At 61.6% G+C, this 10,917-nt stretch overlaps 1 protein-coding gene across 1 annotated transcript; it reads right to left on the bottom strand.

Moving 5' to 3' along the window:
- Positions 1-1,800: 1,800 nt before the first annotated feature.
- F7 (coagulation factor VII) lies at positions 1,801-10,551 on the bottom strand. The gene is made up of 8 exons (XM_086708212.1): positions 10,399-10,551; positions 8,935-9,095; positions 7,620-7,644; positions 7,344-7,457; positions 5,589-5,729; positions 4,489-4,598; positions 2,897-3,020; positions 1,801-2,439 (listed from the first exon to the last, which is right to left on the bottom strand). The coding sequence occupies exons 1-8, from the start codon at positions 10,466-10,468 to the stop codon at positions 1,844-1,846; spliced, it is 1,341 nt and encodes a 446-aa protein (XP_086564338.1). The 5' UTR covers positions 10,469-10,551; the 3' UTR covers positions 1,801-1,843.
- Between the last annotated feature and the right edge of the window lie 366 nt (positions 10,552-10,917).

The raw sequence follows: 10,917 nt of genomic DNA on the forward strand, positions 1-10,917 counted from the left end.
CTCTGGCATCCAGTGCTGGGGGTAACGTGGGAGCCTGTGGGCTCATCAGCCATGTTAGCCTTTAGGGGCTGTCCCGAAGTCACCGGGCGCCCGTGCCATGGCAGCTCTACCGGGCAGGGGCCTATGTCTCCCCCTGACAGCCAGAGAAGCCCGAGTGTGCCAGCCCATCCTCTTCTTTCCTCTCCAGGGAATGGGGCCAGCCAGCTCCTGTGCCCCGGGCGCGGGGCTCCTGGCAGCTCCTGGATTCTGCACGCAGGAAACTCCCCTCAGCACCTGCAGCCCGAGCTGTGGGGAGGACGCCAGAGGCTTGCACACCGGCTTTACTGTCCATGACACAGCGGGCCCTCCCAGGGCCCTCATCTTACATGCTCCAGACCATCCTGGTCACCAGCACCGAGGCCCCTGTTTCAAAGACAAGGAGCTATGGCACAGGGCAGGAGGTGGCTTGGCCAGGAGTATGAGGCGGGCCGCACTCGCCCACTGGTGGGTCTCCTTAGGTGCACAGCCGTCCGCTTGCTGAGACCCCGGCCGGCGGCCGGCTGGGCTGCCAGCGAACCTCTTGTGCAAAGGCCCAGATGGTGAGCACGTCCAGCTCCAGGGGCAGATAGTCTCTTTGGCCGGACCATTTCTGTCCGAGGATGCCGTGTAAGGAACGGGCATGTCCCAGGACACTTGGACAAAACCAGGTGGCCTGGGTTCACTCTACACTAAATATGGCTTGATCCCTCAGCCCAGCAAGTCCGGCGCCAAATGCACCCGTGTGGAGCACCGTTGGCGTTCCAGGCTTGGGGCAACCAGTCTGCCCCCTCCACCCGCGGATGTGTCTGGTGGGGGGCAGGGCCCTTACCTGCCTTGCCATGTTTAGGGGGGCCCCACTTCTGTGTCATCTCCCTCCCCCACCAGACAGCTTGTTTCTCCCTCCTCCATGGCCTGTGTGGCTTTAGGCCGAGCGGGCCCCACGATCACCTGAGGGATCTGATAAAAATGTCACTCACTGGGTCCTTCCCCGGTCCCACTGATGCAGCAGGACTGAGGAAACTGGTGGCTCTCAGGCAGGGCTTCCCTGGGACCCTTATTGAGGACCGTTGTTGACTGGGACCTTGGCGGGAAGAGGACGCCCGGTTCTGTAGGGTTTGGGGAACCACAGCCTCCAAAACCTGCCCACGTGCTCTTGGTTTTGGAAAACAGCCTCGGTGGAGGAAGGCCCATCTCTGGGGTGCTGTGAGCATGAGAGAAAGCGTGCTCCAGGACAAGCAGGGCCTCAACAGGGTGAGGACGGGCGCTCCAGGGTGGCAGGAGGGCGCTCCAGAGGTGTGCTCACGGATGGGCCAGTGACAAACGCCATATGGAGGGTGACAGCCTCACATTTTATGGTCAAAGCTACGTACACAGAAAGATCTGGAAGGATAGTCCCCCGGATGAATGGATGATGCTTCCCGTGTACGTGAAATGAGGGCGACATGCTTGTGCAAGAAGACAGGAATGGAACGTAAAGATGTGAGCCCGCAAGTGTGAGCACGCCAATGTGTGGACACAGGTGTGTGTGCCAGTGTGAGCACGCAAGTGTAAGCACGCCGATGTGTGGATGCAGGTGTGTGTGCGTGCCGATGTGTAGGCACCAATGTATGCATGCCGACGTGCACACGCACCACCACAACGGCGGTCAGGGGAGCACGGTCCCCTGGGAAACAGTGCGTCCCCTCCCTGGCAGGCACATCGGTGCTCCCGGGCACATCCTGCTCAGCCAGCTTTGCACGCCCTTCCCCCACTCCAGAAGTGCAGGGTGTTTCTGGAACAGAGCAGGGACGAGTGGCAGCTTTATTAGGGTGGCCCTGCACTGAGGCTAGGGCAGCGGGGCCCGGAGGAGGCCTCCCGAGGTTGGGCTCTGGCTCATGAGCCTGCGCAGCCACTCGATGTACTGGGAGACCCTGGTGTACACCCCGAAGTGACCTTCGGCCGCACAGCCCTCCCCCCAGCTGACGATCCCCGTCAGGTACCAGGTGCCCTGGAACTTGGTGGCGTGCGGGCCCCCGCTGTCCCCCTTGCAGGCATCCTTGCTCCCGTCTAGGTAGCCGGCGCAGAACATGTTCTCGGTGATTGCCGGAGAGCCCGCCTTCCTGTGTGACTGCTCCTGGCAGTCCTGGGTCATCACCCGGGGCACGTCGATGGCCATGAGCTCAAGGGCCGTGATGCCCCTGTCCAGCAGCTGGCCCCAGCCGCTGACGGTGGAGAAGCGGATGAAGGCCAGCGTCCTCTCGGAGAAGGCCTTCTCGGGCAGACACAGGGGCACGACGTGGTTGGTGAAGGCCACGGGCGTCCGCAGGCGCAGCAGGGCGATGTCATGGTTCGTCTTGCGGGGAATGTACTTGTCGGGGATGATGATCTGGGCGACGTGCCGCTCCTGCTCCTCGCCCTCCTCCTTGCGGAGATCGTGCTCGCCTGCGGGGGACCGGCACCGCTCATACCCCGCCCCTCAGCCTGCTTCTGGGGCAGAAGGGGCCCTGTGTTCCATCCCAGGCTGGCCGGAGCGGCACCCCCAGGCAGCCACCGCAGGGCTCCTCATGGAGTGTGAATCAGGGTGAATCTGGGGGTGCTGAGGGCACGTGAGGAGGGGTGGTGGATCCCCCCAGTTCTTCCCAGACCCTCCCTGGGGGTGCTCGGCGTCCCATCATCCACCAGGCAACCCTGGGGCTCTTGGCCCAAGTGAGAAGGGAGTAGAGCAGAGCAACACCTCCGTGACTTTCTGTGGGTGGAGAGGCCGGGGGGCCGTGGCCACACTGGGACCCTGCGGCACCGGGGTCCGCCCGGACATTGCCCACTTCTCTGTTTGGAGGCACTCGTCTCGTGGCAGGTCTCACAAGCCACGCTCAGCAGGTGGAGGAGCCACAAAACTCACCCAGCACCACCGTCAGGTTCTCCCAGTTCCTGATTCTGTCGAAGCAGTGGGCTGCAGAGACCAACCAGGCAGCATCGAGCAGGGCGCCCCCACACACCAGCACGCCGTCCAGCTTCAGTGCAGCCTGGCCGGGCACAGCAGAGTTCACGTCACCCCTCCGTGGGGAGCGCCTTTCCCGTGCACCCAGGGCCCTCGCGGCCCATCTCCCCAGCCAGCTAAGGCAACAGGGGGCTTGTGGGTACTGGCCCGACCATGGGGCGTGGGTGCCAGTTCCCCTGCGCATCCCTGGCACCACCAGCAGGAGCTGGCAAGACTGGTCCACAAAGACGGGCCAAGCGTAGGGGGGAAGAGGGCACGTGCCGCGGCACCGGGCACAATTCTTGGTGCACAGCGGGCCCCATAAATGCTTCCTTTTCTTCTCCCTAAAAGCAAGGAGGGTGCTGAGCGGGTCCTGAGTGCAGCTTGGGTGCAGGCCTTTTCCCTGCAGTGGTTTTCCCACCGCGGGCAGGCGGAAGGAGCTGATGTTGGCTCTGCAGCCGCAGCCACAAGAGGAGGCCTGGGGTAGTGGTTCGGCTGGATTGGAGCCCGAATCTCAGTGGGCCTCAGTTTCCCCACCTCTCTCCTGGGGTTGAGGACCTGGGGGCGCGTGCATGCTGCAGCCCCCTCCCCCTGCACAGAGCCCTCCCAGGTGCTGTCTGCTGTAAACAACAGAGACCCACCCGTGCGGTCCCTCCGCCGCACACACTGCCAGTTCTGGGCACTCCGGTGAACACACCAGTCCCGCTAGGACGCGTCTAGCTTACGTTATCCTCGGAACACCAAAACCCCGGGTCCTGCCAGCTGAGGAGTGGGCCTGGGACCGCACAGGTGCCACGCAGGCCCCGACCGCCTGCTCCCACCTGTGGCAGGTGGGATGGGGCAGGGCCGGGCCGGTGGGAGGGGCCACCGGCTCAGCCAAAAATGCCGCTTCTGGTCTGCACGCGGCCAAATGGCAGCAAAGCTGGAGCACTGGGGCTGCCCCGACCCGGAGTCAGGCCCAGGGGGACTGGTGAGCCACCATCATCCCTTCCAAGACTCTTGTGTGGTAACAACTCTGAACAGTCCAACTCGGGTGTCCACGTGCAGGGCCCGGAGGACCACTGGGTCCGGCTCTGAAACCCGAGTGCACGCGTGCTGCTCTTGTGAGAGGTGGATTTTGGCCCAGTGGGTCTGGGGGCCTGAGGCTCCGCATTTCCAACAGGGACCAGGCTCACAGGCTGCCCCACACACCTGAGCACGTGCAGGGACAGCCTGCCTTGCCTCCGTTTCCAGGGGCAGATAGTGGCGGGTTCAAATCCTGCCTTTGCCATCTGCCACCAGTGGCCTGGACTCCCCCATCTGTGGAGGGGAGAGAGGCAGCAGCCCCGAGGAGGAGACGGGAAGAGATGGGAGGGGAGAGCCAGAAGGCAGGTGCTGCTGGGGGTGCTGACACCCGGACTGACGGACGGAGGTGAGCGTGCAGGCGTGGGCTTCGGAGCAAAGTGGAAGGAGACGAGGGGCCGGGGTCCTGCGGCCGACCTCCTGCTTTCCCTCCAGGGGCCCTGGAGCCTCACCTGCCAGGGACATTCTCCTTTGGGGCACACCTTGCCACCCACAATTCGGCCTTGGGGGTCGCGGCCATTTCTCTTTTCCAGAACAGGTATTCTTCCACACGGATACTCCACTGTGGGAAACAGGTCATCAGGCCACGGGGTCCGTGCTGGAGGGACAGCTGCTGAGGGACAGGCTCCACGGCCTGCAGGCACGCCCTTGGCAGGGCAGGCCCACCCTGTGGGAGCTGCTTCTGCAGGGACAGAGGGCCTCCCTGTTGAAACTGGGTTCTGCCAGTCGCCCCAGGGGAGCGACGTGCTGCCTGAGGAGGTGGACGCTTGTCTAAAGGCTGACCAGACCTTGGGCCACAGCACTTTCACCTGGCTCCTCTGGTTTCCGCAGTAAAGTCCCCGGGCCCGGAGACACCGCTTAGAGGTGGGGGTTGAGCTTCAGGCACTAGCGGGGGTGGGACCCACTTCACTCTGCACAGACAGGCCTGGGCACCTGAGCTGCTGGGACTGTGTTAGTTCGAGACCGGGTTGGGGAAAATTTACATTTTCCTCAAAGTGCTCTCCTTTTAAAAAAAGATGTGGTTGGGGTGCCTGGGTGGCTCAGTCGGTTGAGTGTCCAACTTCGGCTCAGGTCATGATCTCGCGGTCCTTGATTTCGAGCCCCGCGTCGGGCTCTGTGCTGACTGCTCAGAGCCTGGAGCCTGTTTCAGATTCTGTGTCTCCCTCTCTCTGACCCTGCCCCATTCATGCTCTGTCTCTCTCTGTCTCCAAAATAAATAAACGTTAAAAAAAAAAAGACGTGGCATCCAGACTGTGCCACAGTCAGTGTAGACCCCACGTGTGGCCATGGGGTGCCCCACAGGACAGCAGTGGGGCGGGCAGGGACTCCCTTGGCTCCTCTGGACCTGCCTTGGACAGGCAGGTTGACCAGCCACTCTGGAGCGGCTCCTGCTGTGGCCTGTTCTCGAGTGGGCAAGGCGTGGTCAGCGTGTAGTAGGTGTTCAGTGAGTGATACTCACCCTTGTCATCTGTCAGCCATACAGGAATGGGTGGCTGCTCGTTGGGCACAAAACAGAGCACAGCCCCCGGAGCTGGCCCCTGAGGACCGTTACCTGTGGGAGCGCAGGACACCCCATCGTCTTGGAGCGCGTACCCCTCATGGCACCGGCAAGAGCGCCTGGTCTCTGCATGGTCGCTGCAGTACTGCTCACAGCCTCCGTTCTCGTTCATACAGATCAGCTGGTCCTTCTTGTCTGAGGACAGGAAGGGGACAGACTGAGAGGGGCCTGTGCTAGTCAGGGAGAGCCAGCCCTCATTCTGCATGAAAACGGTGCTTAGCTGTTGGCTGCAGAGACAGCCAGGTCCCAGCCTGCTCTGGATCGATCCGGAAGGGTGACCTGGGGTTGTGTGCGGTCTCATGTCTGAGCAGCTTAGCCAGTTGGGACATAGGGCTGACACATGGGGCCTCTGTGGTCCCCTCCCAGCAGCTGGTGGGAGCCGGGGAGGGCCTGGGGACAGTAAAAGTGTTCACCACAATTGGATACCTGCTGGCAAGAGGCCAGGCAGATGAGATGGTTCCATAGCCAGGCCCTGGTGCCCCAGTGAACGGGCGGGGGCTGACCACTGGCTCAGACAGATGGAGATAAGGAACATTCACCCTCTCTGAAGGGCAGTGCTAGGATGTGGGAGATGGGGTTAGCTCTCTGTGCCAGTTGAGGGCCCCCAGCAGGAAGGCCTGGCCTGGAAGTGAAGTCACACCAGAGCTCCTGAGCACCATGGTCCTGGAGGATTCACACCAGGGCTCCTGAGCATCAAAGCTCCTGGGGGATTCACACCAGGGCTCCTGAGCATAAAGGGCTGGGCAAGGACACTGAGGCTTTGTAGCCCCAGATAACTGGCAAGAAGCCTCTTCCTTAGTCTTTCCTTTACTCTCCCTGGTTTGCTTAGAGCAGAAGGTGGCTGTGGCCCACAAGAGCTCCTTGAGTATCAGAGTGTACACATGTGGCAAAGGATTGAAGTTACCCAAAGAGAGATTTGCCTTTGCCCTCAGCTCCTGGGAGGTGACCGCCACACCCTTGCTGATTAAGTTGGACACTTTTAATTTAATTCCATCTGTCTGATAAGAATGATGTTTCCTTGGGGGCCTTTGGCCACACTGGATGGTGTAACAATGTGATTCATGGTGGGGTATCACCTCGACCTCTGGAGGGGCTGGAGACTAAGGCCAGCCACGTAGGAGGTCAGCCATGTGTACGTGACTGAGCCCCAAGAAGACCCCTGGACGTGGAGGCTCAGTGTGATACTCCCTAAGTCTCGTCACACCTTGTTCTTGGAGAAAGGAAGACTGTCTGTAAGACCCCACTGGTTGAGGACACCTGGAAGCTCACACTGGTCTCCGTGCTGACTTCAATCTGTAGCCTTCCACTGTAACTTTGAGTATGTTGGCCTTCAGAGAGTGCTATGGGTCCTCCCAGCCAATTACTGACCCTGAGACGGCCCAAGGAACCCCTCAACCTCGCAGTATTTTAACATTAGAATGGTGAAAAAATAGTTCACACTTTCGTAATAGCAAGTAGGGAAGATGAAGTTTACTCACTGTCTCAGTGGGATGCTGGGCAGTGATAATGTGCCCTCCCCGGGGCCCCATCCAGGTGTATCCAAATTCCCCAGCACTGGGAGCCCAAGGGGTTTGTATTTTCCAGAAGCAGACAAGGGGCGATCAAGAATTAGCACCCGAGGGTCTCAGATCCAAGCGTCTCACGGTCACCGAGCCCATTTCCCACCGAGGCTGGGGCCCAGCCCCCGCCTGGCCCGGCCATGCCCATCAGCCTCGTGGGGGCTCTGCCCGCAAACTGTGGGGTCCTCACTTGTCTCACAGTTCCGGCCCTCGAAATTGTCGAGGCAGAAGCAGATGTAGGACTGGAGCTGGTCCTCACAGGAACCCCCGTTCTGGCACGGATTCGAGGCACATTGGTCCCCATCTGTGAAGCGACCCAGGGTCAGAGCGCTGAGGGGGAGGCCGGCGGGCAGGGGCGACCCAGGTTCAGAGCACTGAGGGGGAGGCCGGCAGGCAGGGGCGACCGAGGGTCAGGGCGCTGAGGGGGAGGCTGGCCAGGGGCGAAATGGGTCGTTCACCTACTCACCGTTGTAAGAAACCCAGAACTGCTTCTGAGGGGACAAAGAGGAAGCCGCATGAGACACACATTGACAAATATCTGTGGTCCCCACAGAATGAACGGGGGACTTGGGGTGAAGTGAGGTGGTCCGGGGGCTTCTGGCCTGGTGCCCTTTGCAGTGGGCTCCGGAAGCCAGACTTTTCCTCTGGAGAAGAGGTGAGTTCACCCAGGGCGAGGGGGTGTTTCCTAATCCCGCCTCTCCACCCCAGATGGCCAAGGCCACCAGAGGTCACAAATTTCCCTGTCCTGATTCAGAATTCCAGAGTTTCTGCCCCACTTCCGCCACCTCCAAGATGTGACCCTGGGACAAGACACGTGCTCTCTGAGCCTCCGTTTCCTTCTCTGGTGATGGGGGACCATCCACACATGGGGCGACAGGAGGAAAAGGTGCTAATGGATGCAAAGGCTCCAATAATACGGATTCCTGAGGAATGTTCTGGGCAAGCAAACTGAAACTCACAGGATCACTCTAAGAATAAAATAAGACAACTGTGGGAAATGCCTTGAAAACCCAAGTGGGGCACAAATGCAGGAAATGACCATCCTCACTATACCTGGAAAAGGTCATGTGAGCCTCCACCTCAAATAGTCCCACTTCCTGTTTGGTGTGAGGTGTCCTGTGAGTGTGAGGCGTGTGTCCTGCGAGAATGAGGCAGGTGTCCTTTGAACACAAAGTGTGTGTCCTGTGAGTGTGAGCTGAGTGTCCTGTGAGTGTGAGGCGAGTGTTCTGTGTGAGGTGAGTGTCCTGTGAGCGTGAGACGATCCTTGAGGAGAAGTGTGGGTTTGTCCCCTCATAGCCACACCCCGAGTGGAGCGGGACAGCGTGGACACTCGCCTTTCCCAGCGTGCAAACAGCCGTGGGGCGGCTCTCTGCAGCGGCCCCGACACGTTTGCTCTCTGAAGCCGCGGTCGAGGTGTCCGCCCGCGCCTGCGGGGGCTGTTGGGAGAGGCCCAGGCCAGCGTCCCCGCCGTCTGCTCCATCAGCAGCCCCTGCACGGAGCTCGGGCCGCTTTGGGGGCGAGGGGCCGGGGGAGGGGGGTCGGGGGCGGGCAGCGTCCATGGGAAGGCAGGGCCCCCTCGGGGCCTGCTTTTCAAAGCGCATTTTCCGGCTGGAAATGAGGGCCCCGCGCAGAGAGGCGCCGTCCATGGGCGCTGCAGGGGCCCCGAGAGCCGTTCTTGTGGGAACGTGACCCCGACACGGTGCGCGGGGCCCTCGACCTCCGAGTAGGGAGACGGACCGACGCCGGGCAGCGCGGAGGGCGCCCCCTGGGGGCGGACTCACCGTCCTCTCGGCGTTCTGGAAGATCTCCCGGGCCTCCTCAAAGGAGCACCGCTCCTCTCCGCACTCCCGCTCCAGGGAGCCGGACCTCAGCTCCTCCAGGAACGAGTTGGCGCGCCGGTGCCTGCGCAGGACGCCGTGGGCCTCCTCCTGGGTGAGGAAGACTGAGGGACCGTCCGTGAGCCCTTGGCCACTGGCCACGCCCAGACGGCGCCGACGCACGGAACCTTCGCGTCCCTCCGAGTAAGGCAACGGGAAACACGCGGCTGTGGGGGGTTGCTCCGGGCCCGGCCGCCTCACTTGTAGGATTTATCCCAAGGACGTCCTCAGAGGCGGCCACTCGAACCCGGCTACAAGGACAGCCTGGAGACAGCAGGCAGAGCCACTGCGTGAAGGTGTCCTCGTTCGCGTGAAGTACACGCTTAAGAAGATACAATATAAGTGAAACCAGAAGATGATACGATAATCTGAACTGTGTAATCCCTTTTGTAAATAAGATGTACATATGCACATACATATGCTTATGTAACTCGTGGGAGGAGCCTACATAGAAAATGAACTCTGAGGATTAAAAGTTACTCTGTTGCAAAGCGTCCAGTCAACTTCCATAATCAAAAGGCCACGGGCTGCGTCCCTGCACCGGGACGTTCACCGAAAGTGCTAGGATAAAGGTGACGCAGGGGCCTGGGGGGGGGGGGGGGGTGGCGGGTGACAGAGAGGTGAGCAGCAGGGGAGGATGGGGCGGCAGGAGGGGGAGGGGCAGCTCCCGGGCCGCCCAGGCGGAGGGAGACCCCATGTGTTCTTCACAGTGACAGTGTCTCGCCTCTGTATTCCTGCGGAGCCCCTGGTCTGGAGGGAGAGGTCCAGGGAACCCTCAAATGGAGGGGCGGGCGGAGACCTGCCTGGGTGACCCTCAGGGGGCAGCAGATGTGAACCAAAGCTCTTGGGGAACCAGTTACCTCTGGTGGTTACCGGGGGAATCTGGCCACCGCCGTGTCTTCCCGCCCTCCCACCCCGCTGTCTTTCCCAGGAGCCCGCGCTGTCCCCTGGGCTCCTGCAGGAATCTGGCCGGCGCCCATGCCATCGCAGGCTGGCTGTTTGGGGGGGGGCAGTGTCTGCTGTCTCCACCACGGCCACCCCGCGGTAGTGACAAGTCACAAGGAGGACAGCTTATAGTGTCTCGCTGTCCTCCTAGCTAGGCCCGTTGGCGCAGTAGTGGCAGGGAGGGTGGCTGCGGTCACAGAAATGTGCAGTCCAGGGTCCCCACCCTGTCCCTGGTGCTGGCCAACCAAGAACGGGAGGGGACAGACATACCCCCTCGCACTCGAGCCCTGACTCTGCGTGCAGATCACATGGGAGCCGCCAGCAAGCACCCCAGGGGGACAGGAGTGCCCACCAGAAAGGTGGTCACCAACCTCCCGCAGCCCCTCACACAGCGGTTACCGGGGACCCTATACCTTGACATACCTGCGGCCAGAGATGCCTGCAGGCCGAGCAGAGAGCAGAGGAGGGCCGGCCCGCGGGACCCAGACACCATGGCGAGGCCTGTGTCACACGGTCTGTTGACATTCCAGGCGTGCTGGGAAGGCGGGCAAAGTCCCAGCCTCCAAGCTGGGACGGAGGGCGGGGAGGGAGGCCTGGCCTCCCAAACCCAGGGGCGGGGCGTGCGGGGGACGCTGGGGACAGGAAGACACTGTCTGTACTCACCGCACAGCTGTGACCGCGAAGTAGGGGTTCCCTCTCGGAAGCGTCTGTGTCGGGATGTGTACCTGGCGCGTGCGCCTCAAATGCGGTTGAGAATCTGAAGCCCTGGGGACTTAGGGCCGCAGTTGGGAAACAGATCCAAGCTGGTGGTAGGTGTGCCTGCAGAGTAACTCTGGGTACAGGAGAGTGGATCTTCGGTGTGGGTGGAGACCCACACAGGGCCTCATTGCCCTGGGGCACCTGCCCCAAGCTGAACCCCCTGCTCTGTGTCCCTCCGGGCCC

The sequence above is a fragment of the Puma concolor genome, chromosome A1 (genome assembly GCF_028749965.1).
Source record: "Puma concolor isolate L17-30 chromosome A1, mPumCon1.1.hap2, whole genome shotgun sequence".
NCBI classification, from domain to species: Eukaryota; Metazoa; Chordata; class Mammalia; order Carnivora; family Felidae; genus Puma; species Puma concolor.